Source organism: Zonotrichia albicollis, chromosome 3 (genome assembly GCF_047830755.1).
Source record: "Zonotrichia albicollis isolate bZonAlb1 chromosome 3, bZonAlb1.hap1, whole genome shotgun sequence".
NCBI classification, from domain to species: Eukaryota; Metazoa; Chordata; class Aves; order Passeriformes; family Passerellidae; genus Zonotrichia; species Zonotrichia albicollis.
Genome location: NC_133821.1, coordinates 15,955,796 through 15,982,761, shown reverse-complemented (window position 1 = coordinate 15,982,761; position 26,966 = coordinate 15,955,796). Strand labels below are relative to the sequence as shown.

The 26,966-nt window shown below is 43.3% G+C and overlaps 1 protein-coding gene across 2 annotated transcripts in view; it reads right to left on the bottom strand.

Annotated features, from left to right (window-relative positions):
• Window positions 1–16,144, bottom strand: part of TP53BP2 (tumor protein p53 binding protein 2) — a 56,082-nt gene extending 39,938 nt beyond the window's left edge. Inside the window, exon 1 of one of the 2 annotated variants that reach the window (XM_005488494.4) lies at window positions 15,911–16,144. In XM_005488494.4, the coding sequence (XP_005488551.2) occupies window positions 15,911–15,937 (27 nt within the window). In that variant the 5' untranslated portion in view covers window positions 15,938–16,144. Of the gene's footprint in view, window positions 1–1,615; window positions 1,773–15,910 lie in introns of those variants that run through there. The other variant, XM_014268155.3, reaches the window with a different exon arrangement.
• Window positions 16,145–26,966: the final 10,822 nt, after the last annotated feature.

The following is a 26,966-nucleotide window of genomic DNA, read 5'->3' as shown; positions in this document are numbered from 1 at the left end:
TTTTTTTAAACATCCAAATCCAGAAGAAACCATTTCCAAAAACTAACCTGAGCAAACACAAGTCTTATAATTCCCATCCATCTAACAAGATATCATTTCACATCAAAGGCCTTGAATCACTCTTCTCCTTAGATCAGAAGGCCTCAATTATTGATTAAAGTGGGGGGAATAGAAATGCAATTCACTTTTCAGCTTTGATGGTGTTTCTGCAAGGATCAGACTTCTCTTATTCCTTAGTTATTATAAAGCTGATGTCACATCTTGGAATTAAAAGGGTGCTAAATTGGATACTTTCTAATTCATACACTAATAGCATTCAAGTATTCAGGTTTCAAATATTCAGAAGAACACTCTTATATGGGGCATGATGTAAATTAAAATACACTTAATTAATTCCTGAAACTACCTGAGTTAAAAGGGACACATTTCCCCCCTCCTCACATATCTGGAAAGAATATTAATTCTGATCACAAAATGTCAGCAACAAGCAACCATCAGCAAAACTCAGCCCCTTATAAAAGATATTCAAGAATAGAATAGATTAAAAAAATAACTTAACCCTGTTCATCACTATTGTCTGGATTCCTAACTTTATGGAGGCTTCCTGCACAGCATGCACTATACAACACAAACCATGGCATCTATTCACACAGTATTCTTCAGCTTCAAAGCACTTTATGAGCAGGAAGTCATGACACAAGCAAGCAGTTTCCTACTTTACAGGCAGGGAAACTGAGGCACACAAGGAGAAAACAGCAGAGCCAATCCCATGATTTGATAGCCAAACAAGCAAACTGCCTCTGGAAAATTTGATTCATTTTGTTACTCTGCATCAGAGCTAATAACATCATTCTGTAGCACATTCTTTATTAGCTGCATTTCAGACTGAAACCTAATCCCTTCAAGCACTCATTACCTGTGTTCAAGATTTTTTTATTTCCATAACACAGCTAAATAATGGTTTTAGCTTGCATAACAAATTTTCTCAGCTGTCATTTTTAAGGAGGCATTACAAGTCGTTCTTTTAGGTCTTTTCAATGAATTTACATCCTTTCCTATGAATTTAAATCCTGAACTAAAATGTAATTTTAGAAGCTAGTTTTAGTTAACTGAAAAACTAGCAACAGAAATTTTAGAATTAATAGATTAACTATCACATTTTAAGTACAGGTGAGAGAAATAACTGCTTTTACCCACAGCTTAAACTACTACTAAGCCTTCCCTGATAAATACAAAACCCCTCCACACAAAGAGTTTTAAATTTAAAAGTCTTGCATCTTACCTAGTGGGAGCAATGGTGCTGCACCTTCCCAGATGGCTACAGAGAAATCAGTGGCTAAAACACATATTTTTGCTGACTTGATGCAACTTTCTAAACAACAGAAGACAGCCTGCACAACAGCACATTTTCCTGTTGTGAGAAGCAGCAGTCAGAGCTGGTGCACAGTTACAGCTCTCCATTCAGTGCAAACCATACCACAACAACAGAGTAATTCAGTCATTCTTCTGCATGAACTTCCCCAGACCCTGAAAACCGTCCTTCCACAGGCAACATCCTCCCTAAAGATTAAGGTAAGCAAAAGATTAAGGTAAGCAAAGATAATAATAGACTTACTAGAACACAGGCACATGGGATGCCTGCTATCCCTGATCCTCTTCAATAAGAGAAATGCAGAGTAAAGTTTAGTTCTTGCCTCCAGCCACACCCAAACACAGAGAGTTCAGCTCTTGCCATCTCCTCACACTCCACTCTGTTTATTCTGCACTGGCTTTGGGCCATAAATATGGGAAAGGAAGTTATGATGCAAGGTAGGTGGAGTACAGTAGGAAGCACCATGGGATTGTTCAGATTATTCCCAGTCTATATAAAGCACAGCCCTTTTCCCTTCTCATTGTATCACGGCAGAAAACAAGACTGAGCTTTTACTCTCAATGGCATGGTATTATCTAAATAACAAACTTACTTAAACAATAAGTTTGTTATGCATTTGTATTTTATCTTTAGCAAAAATGTCAATTTTTTCCAGGACTTAAAATACAACATAGATATGTGTGCATTTTGCTGCTTTCAGCTCATTTTTCCATTCCTCAAAGAGAAAGCTTTCCCCTTCTTTTTTTTCCTCCTCCCTGTTATCCTTAGTGTAGAGAGAACAGAATGAAAGCCATCTGCTTATGGTATATGCTAGCTCAAGTGGGCAAAGGCTGTAGCACAAATGCCACATTACATCTCTATCAGGATCTGAATCATCATGATGGGAATCTGAAGAGCTGCAAGGGAAACAGCCCCAAGTTCTGGCCAAGTATTGTTACTGTCTGAAATTAATGGATGGATGTTTGCTCTCATTCTACTTCATGGGCTGCAACCTCAACAACAGAGCTCGGCACTGCAGTTCAGACTTACTAATGAGGAATATGCAATAACAATTTTCCTGCCAAATCTTGTAGAAAATCATTATCTTAGATTAGCAATTTTGATTTTGTGAAGTCTATCAGGACTGGTAAACATAGGATTCCTGACCTACATCCCCCTTTCCTTCAGCTAAGCATTATGCACCCAGTCTTTCAGAGCTTTCCAAACAAAGACTTTTACTTTGAACCCAAGTTACGTTTTCCAGCTTGACATTTTTCTTCAGGCATTTTCATACACAAGAAAGCAAAAGTCCTCCCACAAGCCAGACATCAGAAAGGTCTATGCAAATAAAGCTCAGTATTTTGGATGAACACTCAGCACGGGAGCAACCTAACTCCCCATTCCTTGGCTGAGCTACCATGTATCACACAAGGCAAGAAAATCTCAAAGGAGGCTTTTAAAGCCACCCATACTTTTACACTGCAAGGACCTATTGCAACATCAGCATTTAGTAGGGAAAAAAATATCTGAAAGTTTGTAGCGGGTTGACCCTGGCTGGATGCCAGGCTCCCACCAAAGCTTCTCTATCACTCCCCTCTGCAAATGAATGAAGGAGACAAAATATAATGAAGGATTCATACACTGAGATAAGGAGCTGGAGATCACCCCCCAAATAATGTCACAGACATTAAACAGACACAAAACAGATTCAAAACAGAGATATTAAATGAATTTATGATTAGAAAACTCAGAAGAGGAAAATAAGAAGTACAATAAGACCTTTCTGCCACCCTTCCAGCTCTAGCTCTTTTCCCCCAGCAGTGAAGGGAGACAGGAATAGGGATTGTGGTCAGTTCATCACAGGCTGTTCCTGCTGCTGCTCAGGGAGAGGAGTCCTTCCCTGCCACAGTGAGGGTCCCTCTCACGGGGTAAAGTTCTCCATGAACTGCTGCAGTGTGAGTCCACCCCAGGTAAGAGTTCTCCACAAACTGCTACAAGGTTGGTCACTCTTCCAGAGCTCAGTGCCTCAGAGGCACAGCCTGCCCCAGTGAGTCCCCCACAGGTCCTGCCAGGAAACCTGCTCCAGCATGGGCTCCTCTCTCCACAGGTCTGAACATCTCCTCTAGGAGCCTCTTCCACCATGGGCCTCCCACAGGTTCAGAGCCTCTTCTTCATGCCCCTACTCCAGTGGGAGTCTCCTCCATGGGCTGCAGGTGGATCTCTGCATCCCCACAGACCTCCAGGAGCTGCAGGGGCACAGCTGCCTCAGCACAGTCTTCACCACAGGCTGCCAGGGAATCTCACTTCCAGTGCCTGGAGCACCTTCTCCTCCTCCTCCTCAGCCAATCTTGGTGTTTGCAGAGTTGTTCCTATCACATACTCTCCCTCTGCTCTTCTCCAGCCATAATGACATCTGCACAATTTTTATTTTTTTTTTTTTTGCTTCTTCCTAAATATGTTATCCCAGAGGTGCTGCCACTATTTCTGACTGGTTCAGCCTTGGCCAGCAGTGGGTCCATCTTGGAGGCTGGCTGGAATTGCCTCTGCTGGACATGGAGGAAGCTTCTGGAAGTTTCTCACAGAAGCCACCCATGTAGCCCTCCCCCGCCAAAACCTGGCTATACAAACCCAATACAAGGATAAAAACCAAACAAATTGGCCTGTAAGATATATAAAATACATTGGTTTCAGTAACATGTGTAGGAAAACACAGCCTTTTACTGAGCACCCACATTTGCCAACACCAATCATCCACAGCTCATTCTGCTCAATACCTGGATCCACTTGAATTTGCACCAATGCAGTTACACAACTGCAGAAATCCAGAGTAAACAAACCCTGCATATATTCTTCACATTACACCACACAGCAGCACGTTCACAGATCCCTGTCACTGCCATCTGTGCAGCTCCTCTCCTTCAACACATTCCCTTCCACCCCAAAATACTCTTTCCCTTTCTCCCCAAATCCTTCCTCATGGATCCTTGCAGACACCACTTGTGCACTGCTGGACACTTTGCCATCAACTCCTGCAAGCTGGCTGTCAGAACAGCAAGCCCACACGTGGTGTTTGAGCTTGTACTCTTGGTGTCCTACTTGCAGCTTGCTCCTCCTCCTCCTGGAGCTGGCAAAGGAGAACTGGATCTTTGGAGGTTTGCCCCTTCAGGCAGACTCTGCCTCATCTTCTGCATTCAGCACCAAGTTATAAACACTTCGTACACAAGCAGAATGAAATTAATGTTATTTTCAGGCAGATAAAAAAATTATACCATGTAATTCTTACAACAGATATGTACTACAGCAAAGGGGAGCAGTCCAGCTCATCCAACATAATCACAGGGGGGTTCCAGTTGCTCCTCTTCCCATTCTTCAGCACCAAAACATGGGCTGTTCCCAATGATCCTAAAGCCAAAGCAACATCCAAGCATAATGAGTGGGGTTATGAACTCAAGCTTAAGCCTGAATCATCTCAATTTTCTGTACTTACGTCAAACTCAGAGGAAGTCTTTGTACAAAAGAAAAAAAAGGTAGTAATAACTTCATAAAGAAAAATAAAAAAGAAAGTAGGCTGCTCTTGCTGTAATTGAGCTTCCCCCCATTGGGAATAAGTGTTATGGTTCCTTCAGCCTCCTACATGGCCAGAGGCCAAAAAGGGGCCACAGTAAATGCTCCCTGTGGGGATTTGGGAGAATTGCAAATCTCAAGACAGTCCTTTAAAATGCAGGTACTTCCTGACAATGAAAAGAAAGCCCAGTGTTTTTCCTGGTAATAAAAAAAGATTTTGTACAAGACAAGACTCTTCCTGAAGAAAAGCAAAAATAGATATGCATCAGGGATAAAGCATTTTTAACACCACCTACACCTAAACAACACAGGCTATCACAGGATCTGGCACCTTTCCCACCCACATCACACCTCCCACTGCCTAAGACACCAACTCTTCCTGGGTTTAAAAATTCTCCTTTTCTGCTTTTCCAGCCAATTTGTAATAATCTACCAATAAAAAGACAATCAGCATTCACACCAGGAAGCAGCTCCACCTCAGCCCACCAGAACACACAAGGCAAAGTCACATTTATCATACAGCAAGTGCCTACCCATACATCAAGCACATTTATAACTTAAATTCTATTTACTGACACCAGGGGGCTGTGCTGGTGGGAGCACCTATGGGGGAGGGCAGGGTATGGAAGCAGAGGAGAGGGATTTCTTTTTTTGTGAGTCAATGTATCTAAAATGGTATTAAAAAAAGAAAAGAACAAGAGAGCAGAAGATTTGTGATGTAACAGCAAGACAAAACAAATCATGTAGCAAGTCAGGAAAAAAAAAAAGCACAGAACACTCATTTACTCCAAACCCAGCAACTTCCCAGAGCTCTGTGCCAAACACTGCTGAAAACACATTGTATTAGTCACTCCTCCAGGAAAACAGCTGTCAAAACCTGTGTCCTACCTCCATAAAACACTCCAAACCAAAACACTCATGACACACACAGGTAGGTCAGAGGACACACCATTCCTGGCAGCTGAAACAATGGCATATTTAACCACACCGATTAATTCCAGTGCAGGAAAAGTCACAGGACACACTGGGCTGTTCTGTGATGCAAGCTGAGCAGTCTGGTACCCTAAAATGCATTACTACAATGGTAAATTCAAAAGCATTTTAGCACATCACAGCCTGGGCTGACATCTCCTTTATGCTCCAATTCCAGAATGTGCTCTTCAGCCATCTACCTGCAGGACAAGCAAAAAACAAACCAAACCAACCCAAACTAGCAATTTCAGACCACAGAGCACAACAGTGTGCCTATTTATCACTTTCCAAATCTGCTCTGTCTTCCTACATATTTGCTATTACAATGTAGAGGCTTCCTTGCTCCATCTTCTAAATATCACCAGAGTAAATGCTATGTTTTTGTTATTTTATGTTTTCCAATTTAATCTTTGAAATGAGTGACAACACACAAAGATGGTGCAGAAATTCCCCTGTATTACCAACTCTAAAGGGAGAGTGTGGCATTCACATTCTCTGAAAAAATCCCTTCACCCAGGATTTTCTCCTGGGAAGCTGAGAAGCCTCAGAGAAAAGGAAAACAATTCTTATCTAATTTGCTTCTCCTGTGTTGTGCTCACATGTGGAATGTGTTTGGAGATTGTTTACCCACAGGTGGTTGTTTCATTGGATTTCTGGTGTGAGTTGTTTTGACTCTTTGGCCAATTGGGGCCAAGCTGTGTCAACACTCTGGAAAGAGTCATGAGTTTTCATTATTATCTTTTTAGCCTTCTGTAAGTATCCTTTCTGTATTCTTTAGTATAATTTAGTATAGCATTCTTTAATATAATATAGTACTATAAAGTAATAAATTAACCTTCTGAGAACATGGAGTCAGATGTTTCATTCCTGCTTTGTTGGGGCATTCCCTGAAAATACCATAAGGGCAGGAAGAGGATAAGGCATCATCTGACTGCTGCTCAATGGAGAGCTGAGGGACACCACAACCCTCCCAAACCCACATTATTTCTGATTGCACAGCCCCATGACAAATCACCTCCATCATGGAAGTTTTTAGCTCCTTTTTGCCTTTATTTGCTACAAACCATCACTCAAATCCTTACTAAATTCAAGGGGAGGCTACAAAAGCCACGTGGCTTTGGGTGTGGATGGAAACCAAAGGAACAAGACCATCCATTTGAGCAGCATCCTACTATTAAATTCATTAGGTGTAATGTCACACCACACCTTTGCAGAAGGGCAGCCCTTCCCAGCTCACCAGCAGCTCTGGGTGGGTACACACCCCTGCTGCATGGCAATGACCTTCACTTGGCACATCCAGGACACACCGCACTGCAGACAACCAACACAGCCACCAGCCATGCCAAAGATGGCCAGCACCAAATGCCTGTGCTTGGTGATCACACCTATGTGACAACAGCAGATTTTATTATTATTATTATTCAAAGCCATAAAGGAGGAATTTTGTCCTACTTCTTCTGGGCTGCAACACACAGAAGTCATGAGTAACTAAAGCAGCAGCCATTCGGCTGGCACAGAGGACACACTGAGCATTTGCAACACAACAGATGGATCTTTGTTGTTATTTTGCAGGTTAAAAGGGATCAGTGGGGCTAGTCCAACAGCAAAAATGATAAATGGCCAGACAGTCTCAGCCAAGCACTTTACAGTAACAGGATATGTAAAACTCCAGCAGAACTGGGAAGGAGAAATCTCGTTCCCTTCAGTCAGCCCATGAGCCCAAGCAACCTGCTTGATCCAACCTTTGCTCCTGTGGAGCTCTACACATTTTAACTTGTATCCCAAACATTCAGGCACTCCACCAGACACTGCAGAAGGGTGGCAGATTGTAGAGCTGATCACTGTCTGACAGGTTTTATTTAAGTGCTTTCACTCCCCACAGCTCTCTCCAGGCAATAGCAGGCTCTGTGCAGACAACTGAGAAGTGAAGGGACAACAGTTCAGCAGGGCAAGGCAGCAGAGCTTGCTGGGTGGCTTTTGGCTTTGCAGGTTGTCACCAAAGTCATGACAGTAAACAACACAGTGATGTACAGAATGGTGGTTGCTTAGGTGATGTCACACCTATTTTAAATTAATTAAACAGAGCAGAGTTTAAACAAATAACATTCATATTATGCCAGGCTCCTCTCGCTTCAAGAGCTTCAGAAGTTGTCCCTTTCAGCCTGGTACTACTTGGCTGCTCATTCAGCTTCCCTGGAGGTAGAAAACCTTCTCTTAGCCAACAGTGCTAAATACTATTTGCAAGAGAAGTAGCCTAAATAACAATGTTTTTCTGCAACACTGGTAAATCACTCTGAGAAGGGCCTTGTGGGCAGGACCTAAGGACAGCACAGAGGGACACGAGTGCAGAGGCAAGAAGCACAGAGTGCTGTGCCCAAGGCTTCCCTGCACAGACCTTCCCTTGCAGCAGAATCTGTTCTCAAACGGCTGGAAGATACAGCCTGGAGAGGCCACAGGGCAGCACGACAGGACAGCAACACTTCAGGAACACAGCCTGGACATGAGCCATGGCAGAGTCCCTTTGTCACCTTGGTATTTCACAGGAGAGCTCCCTGCCATTCCTCTGGGAGGTCTGGTCCATTTTGCCTGGTCCTTTGCACTCTGCCTTGTACAACTCAGTGACACCTCCCTCACTCCACTACAGCCAGAAATCAGTCATTCCCTGCTATGGAATGAGCTTCTCCTGAACACTTGATTATATTGAGAGACACACAGTTGTACTACAGCTGAGACCAGAGCAGCTCTAACAAATTCTAGGAATGCCATCCTTCTGGGGGGGTCTTCCCTGGCTTAGGATATCCAAAGATGGCAGGAAAGGGTTTCACTTGTCTGGAGAAATCAGGCAGAAGCTAACAAACACTACTGTCACCTTATTTCAAAAGTCCCATACCTTCTTGGTGAGTTCTCACTGGCAGCTCCTCACAGCACTGACTCCTTCTTCACAGCACAACCAACAAACTCCAACTCTCTTCTCACCCAGCTCACCCACTCTTTTGTAGCACTCATCATTATTGGACACAGCTGTGCCCTGTTAAGGGCAGGCCTGTTCCCAATCTGTGGTGATTGGTACAGCTGCAACTCCTCAGGTGTGAGATTGCCTTCTGCACTATTCTCTTACATTCTATCCCTGCACAAATCACTGCTCTGTGTGATTCAGATACTGACCTAGGTAAGATTCTGCATTCAGCACAGCAAACACAGAGAGCAGAGTGAAAAAGGTGTGTGCACACTCCTAAGAAAAAAAAAAAGGAGAAAGTGCACTAGACAAGCCGCCACTCAGGCAGCAGGGAAATTAGCAAGTTAAAACTGTGCACAGGTATGACAAAAACAGCTGAGCAAGAGACCCAGCTACAGGGAGTAAAAGCCCTCCTCTAAATTCATATTATTTGCTAGCCCAGCCAAGTTGCACAACTTCAGCTTTGTTCAGCAAAACCAAGGAATAGGAGGGGTGAGATTCCTGTGTCTTGCTGAAGAGGCTTGTGGCTACTGAAATTCAGGAAAGCGACAGTCACCTTGTAGAAGGTGAAGCCTTCAACACCTTGAGAATGCAAGAAGGATAAACCACAGCAAGAAGGATAAACCACAGCAGTACTTACATGGAGCCTTCCAACTCCTTGTTCACACTCACAGGCTGCTGCTGCACTGGAGCTGCTCTGGTTTGGTGCAGAACACAGCCCAAATACATTAAAAAATATATATTTTTACTCTTTTAAATAACAGAAGGAAAATTAAATAAGAAAAATACACGATTCCAGAGACTCTTCCTTAGCTTTCAATTGAAATAAACAAAGGGATTTAACACCCTAATGAAATAGAGGAAAACCAGTAATCTAGACTTAGATCTAAATTACTCCCTAAGTAGTTAAGTTTCACAAAATAGAAGTATCAAATGACAAGGAAAATCTAACTTATTTAACAAAAAACCAAAACGAATCCCACACACTGCTTCTTATCCAAGATGCATCTTAAACAGTGAAAGCGGAATATTTATTTTATGTATTTTAAAGGATTTGTGAAGCATCTCTTTCAGGGCCCATTCTCAAGTGTGGAACGCAATGAATTACCAACAGAGTTCTCTCCCCATTTGTGATTAACCCTACAAATCATTTAAATGCTGATGTTGGATATGACAGACCTGTATTTCAGCTGCACCACAATGTCCCACTTGGTTTGACTCTACAGCTCCTCCACATCCCAGGCTCACTGCATGACCTCTAACAAATGGCTCAACCTCCCTGCAGCTTCTGCTCACTTTATTCAAAGTTATGATCCACAGCAGTTTGCATTTTACAGATCAAATGTTTGATACAGAATAACTCAATAATGTCAGAACCTTTAAAGTCATCTTCTTGTCAATTCTGTGGGAACATGTCCATGTTTTTACATGAGTTTGGGTATTATCACCCAGGTACACTGCAGATAAAGGAATCAATTTTATTATCAAGAAAACAAGTGATAACTGCAGTACAAGCTTGATTTTAAAGTGTCTATGCTTTACTTTGCAGAAGCATTAAATAAACACATGAAAAGGGTTTTAAAACAATGCAAAACGCTAGACAAATGCACTAAGTTTTCCCCTAATCTTCCGCTTTAAAATAAACACCAGTAAAAGGTAGGGCACTGCACACAGCCATCTATCAAAGGTCCATATCAGATTAAGACCAGGAAACATCACAGCAGTAGAGAATCAATTTGTACAGAAACTACAATACCAGCTCAGCAAAAAACTTCTTGGTATTAACACCACAGAAACAAAACCCAAAGGGTTCATCCTTAAAACACCAGTGGGGTCAACATCCATGTTATCCCATCCCTCTGGTGAAACACCCCATGAGTACAAGTGCATGACTAACCCTAAACAGCAGCAGCAAGATCCTGAACATTAATGATTAACTAAATGCAAACAGCAACAGCAGAAGACAACTTTGTGCCCTTTAACACGTCAGTCACAGTTGCTGTTCTGTCCCAGCTCACTGCTCCCTCTCCTTGAACATTTATCCCAAACTGCAGCAAGTTATCCAACACTGTTTTAAACAACACTTCAGGTCTTTCATATTCCACAGACAAGTCTGAAACCTCTAAGCCAGTAAAGCAGTAGTGACTAAGATAATTAAGCACACTTCACGTGATGTCCAGGATTTCTGGTGACCTTTACTCACAGTATCATCCCACTGTTTGGGAACTGAACATCAAAAAGACTCTGCCTGACTCACAAGTGACTAAGCTGACAGAAACCAGGCCTCAAGATAATAAAACTGAGAGCAAAGAGAAGATTTATCTGCTCGTTACCTCCTGAATAGGAGCATCCTCCAGTTCCCAGAGCATTGAGTACCTCTCACATTTCACAAGCCCAGACATTAAGAGGATCTTGGCTGTTCCTTTGTTCAGTGGGAAGGAAGGACAAGGAGGCAAGAAGTCCTTTTCCAGCTGTGCCACCAAGCCATGGCAGGCAGCCTGAGCCCATCTTGTCAGGGTTCCCACCAGGGAGGCTGTGTGGCAGCAAGGCAGGACTGTGCAGTAATTAAACCAACTCCCTAACACACACAGGGAGAAAGAGCAGTCCCCAAGGCAGGCTGCTGACAAGGACAGGGCCAGACAAACAGAGCACTTTCAAGAGTTTCTCCATCAATAATTTGAAAGGAATGCTAGGCACACTGCCACGCCACTAGTTTGTTCTGTGGAAATAACCTTTATACCTGCCTTTTTAAAGTCCAACTGACTTGCATGTAAATTAATGCCACAAAGCAGATCTGCTCTCCAAAAAAGCAGAGATCCCTTCTGACAACACTAGGAAGAAGACAAAACAAAATTCTGTGATTTATCCATCCATCCCAAACTTCATGACAGCATATTAGCTCTCAAAAGTGTAAATGCAAGAGCCCCACGAGGCACACAGCCCCTGAACTGTTCAACAGATCAGAAGAGGCATCATTAACTATTCCCATGGTCACCACAGCTTGATCTGGTATGAATTTGTAATATTGCCCTTTCCCCATGTCTGATAAAAGCCACACAAAGAAACAAAGATATTAACACACTGCTGTGTAATATAACACAAATTGCAGGTAGAGTGCTATGATACCAAAAAACTACATAGGAGAAAATAAATGCATTTAAAACTACTCCTGGAACAATTAAACAATTATTCACTGAACAGAAAAAAAAAAGTAAAAAATATCTTCTTGTAACAGCGTGAAGCAAAGGGAGGGGAAAAAGAAAAAGAGCACTCTGGGAACCTCAAGGCAGTGTTTTCTATTTTGCATAACAACAGGTCAGAGTCTGTAAGGGAAGTCCAAGAGGTTTGAGAAGTTCAGAGCTAAGACAGCCCAGCAAAACGATCACCTAAGCTTTATTTAGCATTCTAGACAGAATACTTAAACACTGAGTACCACATTAAAGTGTTTGAATATAGCATTAAAACTTTTAAATTATTAACATTAAGTGGATATTCAGTTAAAAGAACACTTAATAAACTAAATCCTCCAATTAGGTGAAGATTTGCAGCATACTCTTTGAAGAGCTCACAGTCTGAAACCCCATTCCTTCACTGAAATCCACGAAAGGGGCCAAGGAAAACAGTGTTAATGACTGATAAACCTGATCAGAGATAAATAATTAAAAGACCACAGGAACAGCACTGAGATCCTACAGCTCACTTATTCCTCTCATAAACTCTGCTGGGGGTCAGTTTGTTTATAAACTTACAGCGGCTTATATTACAAAGCACAAGAGATTCACTTCTGCTAGAAGTTCTTTAGTTAAACTACCAGAGAAGTGCCTCCTACAAAAATTCCCAGAGACAGACTACCTCACTAACTCAGAATCCATACAGCAGCTCCAATTAGCTGCAAAACAGCTTTAGTTATTAAATAAGGGTTTTTTAAAGGTGAAATGTAGAGATATCCACAAACTAGTGAGCATTCTGCAGTGAAAATATGTACTTGAAGTGCTCACTGGATGTGGCAACTCCATGAAGATCTCTTGGACAAGATGTTAGACTTCAGAAGGAAAGCACTACTTCTTGGGGTATCAAAGTTGCAGCTTTCAAGTTACACTTGAAAGTTTAGCTTGATTAGAAAAGAACACATGGTTATCAAGAACTTGGATGTCAGACATTTCAGTCATTTGTGATGACAGAAGGCAAAACTTACAAAGGAATTAAAGTGCTCTCCAGTTTGCCAAGTTAGTCCCTAACAATACAGCTCTGGGTCTGGATCCACCCCAGTTTCAAGAGGCCCCCAGGAACCAAGGCACATAATTCAAATTGAAAAATTAATCATTAAATTCTCTGGGTATTAAAGGGTAGCTCAATCTACCACATCCCACATTCTGACAGGAAAAAAAAAAAAAAAAACCCAAACATTTATCCAGCATGCATAATGACCCAAATTATTTCTCAATACATACTCCTTTTAGGGTAATAATGTAAAATAAAAGGAGAGATACCAATTATGCTGTGGAAAAATATGCTATTTTAGAAAGTGTTTCCAGCTCCTTTTCACTGCTTAACAGTACCAGTCACACTCCCACAAGCCTTCACAGATGAAAGGTGAGACAACCTCTCACAGCTTGCCAGCATTAACCCTGTTATTACCTTCATCAGTAGAGCTACACACAAATTACTTCTTAGCACAGCCGCGTGCAGAATTTCAGTCCCACTGCCCTCACATATGGTTACAGCAGCAGTTGAGCTCCTATCTGTCATTACCACAAGGAAAACATTCCTATTTCAGGGTAGTCTCCCAAGAGCATGAGTAGTTGTGCTGCTACAGCAATTTCCCAGCTTTTCCCTGGCAGCTGCTCAGAGGTGAATTCCTGGCTGGGCTCACGTTGCCTGTATTTCCCACTTGGGGAACAAACTGTGTTGTTTAATCCTTTGCCCACACTCTCTTCTGGAGCACAGGAGATGGACTTGGAGCTGAGAGTTAAAAATCATATATAGATTATTTTATTTGTAGGGTGGGGAAAAGGAGACATCTTAAACTTTTAAGAAACAAAACATTTTGTAGATGGTTTAGGGCCAGCCTACTACTTCTCATACAAACAATGAAGAAAAAGATACTGAAGTTATGAACACTGCACTACTGAACAAATAAAAGAGCCCTCATGTCCTGTTCCCTCCCTTTTTCCAACCCTCCCTCTCTGCCCATCTCAAACTTTTTTTATCTGAAAAAATAAATGAGAGGTTTTTTTTTATTATTACCTAAAAAACAATGAGGAAATCTGGAGAAAAGCTTTTTAAGCTGAATTAAAAGTCCTAATACTCAAAATACTTACATTTTTATTCCTTAAGCCACTTATCAACCCTCACAATCCTTTCATTATTCGCAGTAAACACAACGTGAAAAGGCCGTATTCACCCCTTTATTTACGTGTTAAAAACCAGAATCCGTAATGAGTTGAGTCATCAACCAAAGAGAAGTCGCAGCCACCGGGGCAATGCATACTCTGGAACTTGTCACCTGCGAATGCTGATGGGATAAGGCTGCGCCTGTTTGTTTTCTCCTTTATTTGAACTCAGTGAGGAGGAACTCACCAGCAACAGCATCTCTTGAAGATTTCACTGATATATGAGGGCGCTTACCTAACTCAGTTTTGACATGGATTGAATCAACACCTTGTTATATTTACTGCTTGTTTTTCTAAGTTTTTACAGGCAGACAACACCACTGTTGACAGACAACACAGTGGCTATTTAATCTAGTTGGGCTCATTTTGTGTCTGTTCCTCCCTCATTAGCTAGAGCAATCGTCACCCAGCCTTCTCTAGTGTTCTGCGAGATCAAATTATCGCTCATTATTTCCTCCTAATTGCAGAGGAAGAACCTCACACCTATAGCAAAACAAGCCTGCCTGAAACACCCACATCCTTCCAGCACGGATTCCCAGTTTCACCTTTCACTACAGCTCCTTTGATTGCTTCAGTCAGTTCCTTGAAGAGTTAAACTAGAAATAATCTTTAATACAAGAATGCTGTTGAAAGAACCACCTATGCGTGCAAAGCTACTCGGTAAGACAGGCCACACCGCCCGGGGGAGGATGGCAGAGAGAACACTTGAAAGCATCCTCAGCTCGGACTAAATAGGTATTAAGCTCGTCAGGATTTTCTGTACATACTCTAGTCTACCAGAACAACAGAATATGGATTTCACAGGGCATCCTGCCACTAAACCCAGGGATTTAGTGGCAGGTGTACCTTCAAAGGAAACTATTTTAACGTCACCGCTTTCGCATGTATTGCGCTGGAAACTAAGGAAAATTGCAACTGACAAAAACGGAGCAGTTTTAAAATTCATGGTAAAACTCCTTAGAGGAGGCGGTGCTCCGTGTGCCCTTTGAAAGTGTTAGAACAGAGACACCTCCCAGAGCCGGGCAGGTTTAGCACACACCGCCGCCAAGAGCTCCCGAAACTGTCGGGGAGGTGGGGAATACCTGCCCCGAGAACTCCGCACCGCAAACAACGCGGGCTCCATCTTCCTCCTCCGGCAGCCCGGGCACTGCACGGCAAAGCCTCCCAAAGCCCCCAGAAACTGCACGGCTCAAAACAACTTTAAGAACTTCGTACTATTAAAAATAATATTAAAAAAAAAAAAAAAACAAACCACTCAACCAAGCGAACAGAAACAGAAGAAGAAAGCAGGATCCGGGCGAAGTGCCCACTAGCCCGCGGGAGGGCGGGGAAGCCTCATCCCAGCCGTATCCCCCAGCAGCGGCCGAAGGAGAAGCCCCGGGCGCTGCGGGCCCCCCTCCACCCCGCGCCGCCGCCGGGGCCCCCCGGCCTGGCCCGGCTCCAGCGGGCCCGTCTAACAAGTTGATCCCGGCGTGAAAGAGGAAGAAAAGGAAAACCTGGGAGGGGGAGGGGAAGCCCCTGCGCGGCCGCGGAGCCCGGACCGAGCGGGGGAAGGCGGGCAGGGAACGCCAGAGGGAAGGAGAGTCGCCTCCAGCCCCCCTCCACGGCCGCAGGATCCATTTTCCCTCCCGCTGCCCCGCTCCAACTTTCCGCTCGCCGCGGCCCGGGACTCACCGGCATCATCTTGGAGCCGAACCGCATGGGGGCGGCCGGTGCCGGCCCCGCCACCCGGAGCGGGGAGCGGCGGCCCGAGGGGCGGAGGGGCTGCGCTGCTGCCGCTGGGACGACCTGTTGCGGGAGGCACCCGGCTCGGCCCAGGCTCCGCTTTGTTCCCACCGGGTGCCGCTCTCCCGCCGCCGCCACCTCCTCCTCCCCCGGCTCCGCTCCGAAACTAACCCCGGCCCGGCGAGGAGGAGCCGCCGCGCCCCGCCCGCCGCCCACCCCCGGGAGGGGCCGGCCCACCTCCTGCCCCCGCCGGGGCTGCCGGCCCGGAGCTCCATGAGGGAGGTCAGAGCGCCCGGGGCTCGGCACTCAGCGGGACTGTGACAATACGAGGTCCGTGGGAGTCCACGGGAGTCCCCCGAAACCAGAAACGCGCGGGTTTCGGGGCCCCTCGGAGGGCAGGGGCACACGGAGCGCGGTTCGCCCTGGATCGGCAGCGCGGGTGGAAACCACCGGGCAAGGTCACAGCAGAGCCTCCCCTAGCCTGACCTGCGAGCCCCTGCCGTCCTGTGCCTCACTCGGACCGTCCTACAGATGCCTTTTAGCTCCTCGCGTATGCAGTCAATGGAGCATCCCTGCCCGAGGCACGTTTTATTTTTTTTGTTATTTTTCGTTGGACTTGGTGAGTAGATCAAGTCAGACCTCACTGAGATGACAAAAACCATCCCTACCAATCTTTTGCACCCATTTAAGAGGTGGAGAGAACAAGTTCTCCCTTCTTTGGAGCAGTGTGCAGGACACCCATTTCAAACCCAGGCACTTTGCTAGCAGCACTTCAGAAGCTCACGCAAGGCTTGGGGGAAAAAAAAGTATATTCATTCAATCGGCACCGTTACAGGGCTCTCTGGCCAGGAAAACCAGCCCCATCTGTTTTACCTACTCGTATTAAAATCTTCGCAGTAATTAGGCAGGATAAAAGCGGAGGGGATTAGAAGTTCCCAGATGAAGGAAGAGCAAAACACGAACCTAATTTGTATACAAACAACGATTTTTCTAAAGCAATAAAGAAACTTTTGAGAGTATTAAAGGAGCTTTGAGAGCCCCTTCCCGCAGGAACTGCAGGGCGGTAAGCAAGCACTGTTTAATACAATATTGCTGCTGGAGGGATAAAATCCCGGCCGAGCCGGGCCGGGCCGTGTTTGTCCCGATCCCGGGGCTGTTCCCGCATCCCCCCCACTCCCCGCGCTCCTCGCCCCCACGCCACGGCCGGCCAATGAGGAGGCGCCGCCTCCGGCATGACGTCACCTCCTCGGGCGCTCATTGGGCGTCTCACGAACACAGCGCGGTGTCTCCCAGCAACGCCGTGACGTCACGGCCCGCCCTGGCCGCGTCCCGGGCAGCGGCTCCGCCGTTGTCCCGGCGGCAAAGGCGCCTGGCCCCGGGGCTGCTGCTTCGGACGGACCGAGCAAAGAGCCGCACTGCTGAGGGATAGGGCTTCCCTCATCCCAAACCCCGCCGGTATCCCGCCGGCTGAGCCGGATCTGTGAATCCCAGCTCTTGCCCGATTTGCTTCTCCAGTGCCCGTATGCATGGGTCAACCTATACACAGAAGGTTTACAAAGCCACTTATAAAGCCAAAGTTTTCATTTGCTGGATTTTTAACATCTCAGACTTTAGATTTATGTTACAGGATAAAAATGTTACAGGTGAAAGCAAGTGGCACTGGAGAACTGAAATTCTTAGGATCGCAGAGTAATGAATCACTGAGTTTGGAAGATCATCGAGGTCAATCATTAACCCAGCAGTGCCACGTCTGCCACTAAACCGCGTCCCTGAGAGCCACATCTCGGTGTCCCCTGAACGCTGCTAGGGAGGGTGACTCCCTCACTTCCCTGGGCACCCTTTGAGTTAAAGACATTTCAATAAATATATTTCTCCTAATACCCAATCTAAACCTCTCCTGGTGCAACTTGAGGCCGTGTCCTCTTGCTCTATCTCTTGTTACTTGGGAGAAAAGACCGACTCCCACCTGGTTACAACCTCCTCCTTTCAGGGGGCTGTAGAGCACAATGAGGTCCCTCTGATCATCCTTTTCTCCAGGCTAAACACCCCCCAGTCCCACCTCAGACGCCTCGATGCTCCAGACCCTTCACCAGCTTTGTTGTCCCTCTTTGGACACACTCCAGCCAAGGATTCTGCAAATTCCTGCTTGTCACATACATCTTTTATGAAAAATCCTTTCCTTAGGATTTTTCCTCCTGAGAAGCTGAGAAACCTCAGGAACAAAATGTGAACATTGATTATCTGCTGCTGTGGAATGCAACAGGTGCATCTGTGATTGGCCCATGTTGGTTGTTTCTAATTAATGGCCAATCACAGCCCAGCTGGACAGAGAGTCCAAGCCACAAACCTTTGTTATCACTCTTTTTTATTCCATTCTTAGCTGGCCTTCTGAGGAAATCCTTTCTTCTATTCTTTTAGTATAGTTTTAATGTAATATATATCATAATATAATAAACCAAGCCTTCTGAAACATGGAGTCAGATCCTCGTCTCTTCCCTCATCCTGGGACCCCTGTGAACACCATCACACCTGCTGAAATTTTAGAAGCATGTAGTTGGTAAGGGATAAAATCAGGAGTGTGATCTTTTCATGCACTCCCTAAATACAGACGCAAATAATTCTAATAATTAGAATATTAAAAGAACAATTTTAAGCCTGTAAAATGAACCTGGAAATGGCTAGGTAAAAATCAAGCAGAAAAGGTGTTTCAGGTGAGTGTGTGTGTGAGGTAGCCACATTTTGCTAGCATAAGCTTCTTGCAGGCCAATCCACAGAAGTCTCTTTTGGCTCAAGCTTTACTTTGACATCATCCACACAGAACCCCATCCCTGCTAAGGAAATGAATCTCCAAGGGGTGCACAGGTCTTTATTTCCAGCTCTGTGCAGGCTCTGTGACTCACACACTGCAGTGAGGGCTCTCAGTGCCATCTGGCCTGGCACTGAAGATCCCAGCTCCTCTCCAGCAGAGGGGACAGTGCTGGCCAGGTTTGCAAGTCAAACCCCTTGTGCCCATGCCTATCTCAGCAGCACTGCCCACCCTCCCTACAGCACCTCTCATTCCTGCCTCTCACAGCTACTCAGACATGATTTCACTACAGAAGCATGCCATGAATTTCTCACAACAGGTTATTAATTCCAGAACAGACTTTTTGGGTTATCAGCAGAGAGTTGATGGTTCCCCCAGAGAGGGCAGAAATATGGGAGGGTTTCTGAGCACAGGTTCACTCTCCAGAGTGTAACAGTTGGAGATAAGTGAGTCATGCACAGGAGCATTGGCAAGGGGCAGCAGTTCCCAGTCCTGCACACACAGAGCTGTCAGAAAAAGGAAAAGATGAGATCCACAGGATCTGGAGCCAATGGCATGGACAGCTGAAGCTTTGCACCCTTTCCCTGGGTCCCACTGCCTTTGGTGGCCTAAGCAGAGCATGCTGCATTTGACTAAGGCCACATGCAGTTCCCTAGAAGTGATCACAGCACGGGCTCTGATGTTAGCTTTTATATTTTTCAGATTCTGAAAAAAGCTACTGCTTTAGTGTGCAGTTCTGAGCTTCATATTAGGGAACAGTAAGCTCTCTTCACAGAGTAGGTAGTCAAAACAATTCCTTCTCTAGCTGGGGACCAAGGACAACCAATCCAAATCTCAGGCCCAAGAGCATAAACAAGGCTGGAATGAAGAGAGAAAAACAAGAAGGATGGGACTTCATTGGCTGGAACTGTAATTGGACAATTAACAACAATATGCTAATGGACCAGTGTGGTATTCACATGCTCTCTGAACAGAGACATAATTCTGTCTCAGGTTTTTTCCTGGAGAAGCAGAGAGGGAAAACAAATTTTATCTCTGCTTGCTGCTCTTGTAGTTTTGCACATGTGGAATGTGTTAGGAAGACTGCTTACCTGAAGTGATTTGTCAATTGGATTCTGCTGAGGATTGTTTTGTTTCCTTGGCCAATCACTCACAGCTGTGTCCTGACTGTTGGGACACAGTCACAAGTTTTCTTTAGTATTCTTTGTAGTATAGTTAAGGTATAGTATAACGTTTTAGCAATAATATAGTAGTAATATAGTTTTAATAAAGTGAGAATTCAGCATTCCAAAGCCTTGGAGTCAGATGACAATCATTTCTAGACATTGGGGTCACCTGATTGTGATAGACCAGAACTTATAAAAGTGAGAGACCTCATGAACTGGTTGTCCATTTTGTGACCATTTTGGGTTCATCTTGGGTGTAGCCCTGGCTGGGCTCTTGTGCTGCCCAAGGTGGATCCATTGAGGCTTTTAATAAATCCCTGCTTTACTCTCTAACTCTGTCTAGCCTCTGCTCTAGATCAGTCTTCACAAGGCATCAGTTCAAGGGAAGCTCATACTCCTGGAATGGCTTGAAAAGTATCCAAGAAAAGGAAAATAAGTCCACAAAACCACTAAACAGAAAAGTAGCAGAATTATTATTATTTCCATTGGAGATCAACTTGATCTGAACCACAGTAGAGATGTTACATACAGTATTGGTAATGATAATCATAGAAATAAACAACATCATATTTTCTTGTCATTCATCTTCCCAGTCAATGGGATCTGCAGGACAGGGCTGGAAAAACACTGCTGTATTTCATGCTCTCAGCACACTACTTAGAACTCCAAAACTCCACATAATTCCTTCAGTGCTGTATCCAAGCAATTTTAATAGTAACTTCACATCCTCTGCTCTACCAGACTGCCCAGAACTACTTCCAGACCAGACAAGTCCCCTTTCACACTCCTGACAAAAATTTGGAGGATTATCAGGTGACATTCCTTTTGCAAGAACTCATAACAATTTAAAGGAAAAAAAAAAACTCTACCTTTCGATTGTTTTTAATAAACCCTTCAATTCTTCAGCAAAAAGCAGAATATGTTTCTTAGACTGCTTCTAAGGCAGTAATTTCAGAGGGTGTTTGACATAAACCAAGAGATCAGCAGCAACAGAAGAGGTTCAGGAGAGCAGCTGGGTTAGATTTGCTGTCCACTGCCACCTACTGTTAAAACTCCACCAAGTCAGTCTTGTAAGCTCTTAATTCCCCAAGGATATGATTTAGGAGCCCAGAAGGAAGGAAAAACTTTGGAATTGAGATTGCTGTGGAGAAAAGAAAAGAAAAATAAAAAAGGGACATGCCAAGAGAATTGCTCACCTAAACTCATCGGGCTGTGGCACAGCAGCTTCATAAGTTTGGATTCTTTCCAGCAATGTTGAAATTCTGGCATCTAATTTAGACAGCTCCTCTTCAGCTCAAGATAAGGCTTTTCCAGGCAGTGATTCAACACAAAGACCTCGATTAGTCCGTGTTGTCAAACTTCCTCACAAAGAGAAAATGCAGCTAAAGAAGAGAAAACAGATGGTTTAACACTTTCAGCACCTACACACAGTTCTGCTAATCCACCAGCTGCCCTCTTGTTGTTGTTAGATTCATTTCCACTATTTAATGCTGCATTCCTATAATTGAATTTGGAATGCAAATTCAATTTCACCTAAACAGACCTTACAGCAGAAACAGGTTGGGGGGAACATGCAGCAATGACTGAGTCTATGTCCCAGCTGGCAAATAAAGTTCCCTAGTTCATAGAACCATAGAATCATTAAGGTTAGGAAAGACCTCTAAACTCATTAAGTCCAACCATCAACCCAACATTGCCAGGTCCTTCACAAACATAGTGCCATAAATATACATTTTTGAACACTTCTGGAGCAATGATTCGATCACTTTCCTCTGCAGCCTGTTCCAGTACTTGACCAAATACCAAAGTCTACAGGTAAGATTCATGAAATCTTTTAAGAAATTTGCTAATAACATCAGCTAGCATGATGCTGTAGCATGAATAACATGTTATTCCAATGTTATTCCAGTGGATGCTTCCAAAGAAAAAGCTTTTGGTCCATGCTACATTCAAAGCAGCACATCAAGAAGCATTTAATAAGTTAAATTTTAAATTAAGACACTGGCTTGCCACAGCTTCTGTCAGCCCATTCTCTAAGTGTAGTTTTCTGGGACACTGAGGAGCTGTGCAGCAGACATACCTTCCCCTTGGAGATAAGCCACTTCTCTAAACTTGTGTCTGGAAGCTGAAATGAACCTCCTTAGGGAGTTTATCACATCAGGGCATGCTTAATGCAGAATATCATCATCATCATCACCAGGGCCCTCCTTGGATGGTGTGTGCTTTGTGCTCACACCAAGTCCATTTTGGTTGGGACATGTGCTTCCTTTTTCACACTCAGATTAAATCCATTTAAAATCTAAACAAATAACTGCATTCTGTCACATTCCTATGTCACAGCTGAAATCAAATCTAGATTTTCCCAACATGAAGAACAGCTGAGTTACATTTACCTCTCACTCAGAGCCATGAGAGAAGGTGCCTTGCTTTGTAATAGCACTTACTACTACACAAACTAAATATAAACAGCATTGGGCACTGTATGTAGGAGCTAGTCATGCATATAAGCAACTGCATTAAACCACCAAAGTTCAGACTTTGTAACTTTAAAGTTAGTTAAAAATTATTTCTTGCTTAACTTGCATCCTCTCTGTAAACAATAACCCCATTATCCAAGTTGTGACAGTCCCATATGCACCCACTGCACAAAGTACATTATCATGTTACTCAGTGAACTAATAATTGTACAGAGCCACCAGCACTCAGAAAATACTTCAGAAATCTGCATCAATCTTGCTGCAACCTATTCAGGCCTTAAGCTGATCATTTAAATACAGTTTCAAAGGATGATTCTCTAAAAATAGAAAGTGTCATTGATATCACAAGCATCACTCACTTTAAAGAGAAGTCTTCAGTTTATTCCAGATCAACAAGGAATTATTTAACTAAAGCTCCTCCAACTTCTCAAGTTACTTGCTGGAAGAAAATTCTAATTTCCTCACTCAAAAGTCTTTTCTATGTAATTTAAATTCTGTGTGGGGTTTTTCCCTCACAGGTAATGGAACAACCAGGCAGCTAAAGCAAGTCTGCAATGTCTTCAAAAGAGGAGAAAGAAACTTCCTCTTCCATTAGACCCCAGCATCCCTCAACAAAATTAGTGTTTTGTATGCATCACACACAGCTGCCATTCTTCTCAATAACCAAATTACATTCACTACCCTCACTCTGGATCCCTGTCAATTGATCTGAGCACAGATCCTGACAGAAAACCCTCTGTAACAAAACGTCTGTTTAGGGCCATTACACTGATTGGGAAAGCTTTGTCTGCCTGCAGCCACTCACCCAGCCCCAAAAAGGAGCTGGCCAGGGAGGAAAATCAGGGAAGGAACTGAAACAAATGCTCATTAAGCACAAATATATTCAGCAGCTGGACACAGAAATTCTGTGACAAAATGCCATTCCTTCCCAGAAATTTGAAGGCACTGATGAGCCACACAGTGACTCTGGAGCTTCATCCCAGCTGGATGTTTGGAGGATGTGGAGGGTTAAATGAACACTGCCATTCCACTGTTGCCTCATCCCTATTGCTCAGCTGCCAAGAAGCCAGACTGAGCTCATGCTAGCAGCCCCTCTGGAGTCAAGAGAGAATTAAACCAGAAGGATTTCAGAAAATATAAAATTATTTCAAGATCAGGCCCTCAACAATATCTTTTTTGTGAAGTGACTGCAGGACTGAGCAGACCATGCCTTTGTAAACCTCTTCTCATGGTTAATTTATCTATTTTCTTTGCACTTTCTCACACAGAGCTATAGCCCAGTGCCTCAGAATATCAAACTCTGCTTGAGATAACCCTGGCGGACCTGGGGACATCAAAATTACTTGTGCAGTTTGTTGTGTCTATGGCATTTCACCAAACTGAACTGACATCTCTGAGACACAGAGACATTAGTGATGCCTTCCCTGAATTATCTTTATCAGAGTGCAAATATGTGCTAGTATACTGAAATTAAAGGAATTCCTTGGAACTTACATCAAAACTGAGCCCTTCCTCATGGTGATAATAATTCTGTGCCCTAGGGATGGCAAACACCCTACAAGAGAATAATACAGAGAACTAGCAAAAGTCATGTTATCTAATGAAAACCTCTCATTTTTTTATCTAAGCTTGTTGACCAAATTACTTCTGAGTACAAGTGTGAGGGAGGGTGTGTAACCACCAGGAGCTGATTCTGCAGCCCTCCCTGGGGGAGGTATTCTGACTACAAGGAAATAGAAAGGGTATTTGTCTGAAGCCTTGTCTTTTTTATTCCCCAAGTACATCAGTTTACCTGATTTGTAATTAATTAGTAGTAGTATTATAGAATTAATACAGTATGTGTCTACAAATGCCATTTTCCCTGTGGATATGAAAACATTTTAAGTTTTTTATTGACATTTGAAACAGGAAAACATATTTGATGAAAGCTTGACTGTGCAACATGCCTGGCCTACATAAACCACTCAAGATTGGTCTGGTCCCCACACTTTCAGTTCAGAAAAATCTAGAGAGAATCTATTTTATGTTTTCCTGTCTTCTACTTGTTTTCCTTTTGCTTCTACCTCTCATCTCCCAAGGAGCATGATATTCTTCTGCCTCTCAACATCAGCACATCATCACTCTCAGATACCTAATATACAATATTAGAAGTAAATAAAAGGGTAGATGTAGATTTTAGAGTCAGTTTCTCAACCAGATTTTTATGCAACATGTAGCACTACTGGGTCCAAAACTGATTAAACAGCAAAGGATCCAGTTAAATATTTATATCGATTTAATTAAACTGGGATTACATTCATATCTGAAGCTGACTCCATACCACAATATTTACTCATTTACCTATTAGAGGATTAAAAGTTTCAGCTGTGAAAGATTAATGTGGTCAAATTTACACTGCTGTGATTATTAACAACACACTCAAGGAAAATTTAAATATTACTTTTTTTCCATTTTTAATGCCTTTCACAAAAAGACCTTTAAGCAAGAAAGACTTTACTCTGCCTTAGTGTCCAGCATGAATGAAAGCACAGCTGTGTGAATAGACCAGATTTCTTTCAAATTTTTAAATCTTTTTTAAAAAAATTCCTAATATCCATGAAGTGAGCAAACTGCTGCTGCCCCCGAGAAGGAAACACATCGTGTGGGAAAGGCTTTTCTATTTTTCTATTGATTACACTGACTTAATAAAACAAATCTGTTCTCCTCCCACCCAACTTCTGCTCTTGCCATCAGTTTCTGAGCACGTTACTCCTCTGTGCTCCAATATTCCTAATCAACATGACAGTTCTGACCTACTTACACACTTTCCTCCACCTCCAACCCCTGCTGCTAATTTTTTTCCACCACTCCCATCTTCCCAGATGTCTGCTTGTTAGCTCCTGCTTCTCTCTCTCTTTCTACCCTTTCTTTAATTTCTCCTCCTTTCTCAGATCTCACAGATACAACTTGACTCGTGTTTGAGCCACGCTCCTTCCTTTTCATCACAGTTCTTGGTGTTGCTTGCTTCCATACAAAGCCCAACCAAAATATTCCACACAATTTCAGTAAAATTTCACAGCCTGAACACACCACACTCCAGTCAGTTGGGAGCACAATATGTAGTCAGAGTATGGAGAAATCTAAATTTCATTCCCCCAAACATAAATCAAAATATTATGTGGATTTTTGCATGAAAGGAGTGAAAAATTCATTTCTCCTAACATCTTCTTGTGAGTCATTGAGAAGTTAAAAAAAATCAATCCAACTATGCTCATAATTCTAACATGGTTAAATAAAAACTATAGCTATTTCAAGATTTAAGGCTATTTCGAGATGATACATGACATGTAATATGCAAACAGATTCTACATAACTTTATTTTATCCTTTTCAGAAAGTATTAGCAAGTTTTTCTGGCTTCACAGTATCCCAAAATAACTGAAAAGTTCATCCACTGGAGAGTCTGTAATGGGGGTTTTGTGAAAGTGCATGAGAACTGTGTTTTTCCAAATTAATGCAAAGTGATGCATGCTCAGAAAAATGACACCAGATCCACTGGGGAAGGACATGAGTCAGAACCTGGAAGGCAGAAGAATTACCCAACTCACTAAAATAGACTTATTAACTGTTAAGCTATGTATATAGTTGGTATAAAATATATATTGTTCATTGTATTTATTCTGTTTGGTGTTACGAAAAATATATTTATTAAACATAGAGCTGTATCTAAAAAACTGAAATTGTCTAAATTATGTGAGCAAAAATAAGAAACACTCTCTTGAAACAAAGTGAAATCTTATATGCTTAGGTAGGATGAAAAATCCCACTTCCTTTTAAAGCATCAACACACTGCCAGCCCAAACTTCACGTGCCAAGTCACAAGTTCATAAAGAATTCTCCTGAGTGAGTTTTAAACTGCTGACGGTGCATGTGAAAGGAGATCAGGTCTGAAAACCACGCACAAGAATAAAACCCTTGCTGCAAGATAGCAGCATTGATGAGTTGAGGGGAGGGAGCAAAACACTTCCAGATCCATACAAGGCACACAGTGTTCTGCTCCCAAAAAGGAAATATTAATTTCAGCACACATTTTTGGAGTGCCATTAGGATGACACACATAAAGCCTTACCCTTGCATTTGCCCTGCTCCCAAGTTAATTCTTTTCCAGATGCCTCTTTTTGGTTTGGGGGGTTTTGTTTGTTTGTTTGTTGGTTTTGGTTTGTTTGTTTTTAAGAAAGAGGCTGCAGATGAGATTCTGAGGAGAGGGGGGAGTGAAAGAAATGGGTTAGGTTAAAACTTCAAAGAGAGGAAGCATGACTGAAAAAAAAATGTACAGAAATGCTGCAGGCAGCTAATTCTTTAGTCCTGTACTATTTTAAGCTGCAATACCTTGGTGCAGGTACTGAAAGAAGAGGTCTCGTTCTCCCCAAACATTTGATGTCTTTTTCCCACACATTTTGCTCCCAGCACTCTTGGGACTTGTTTAGTGATTTCCTCTGGCAAGTCAGTGTTCAGCAGCACCAGTTCCCCAGTCAAGCACAGACACCCAATGCTGCTGATGAGAAACAAAGCAGCAGC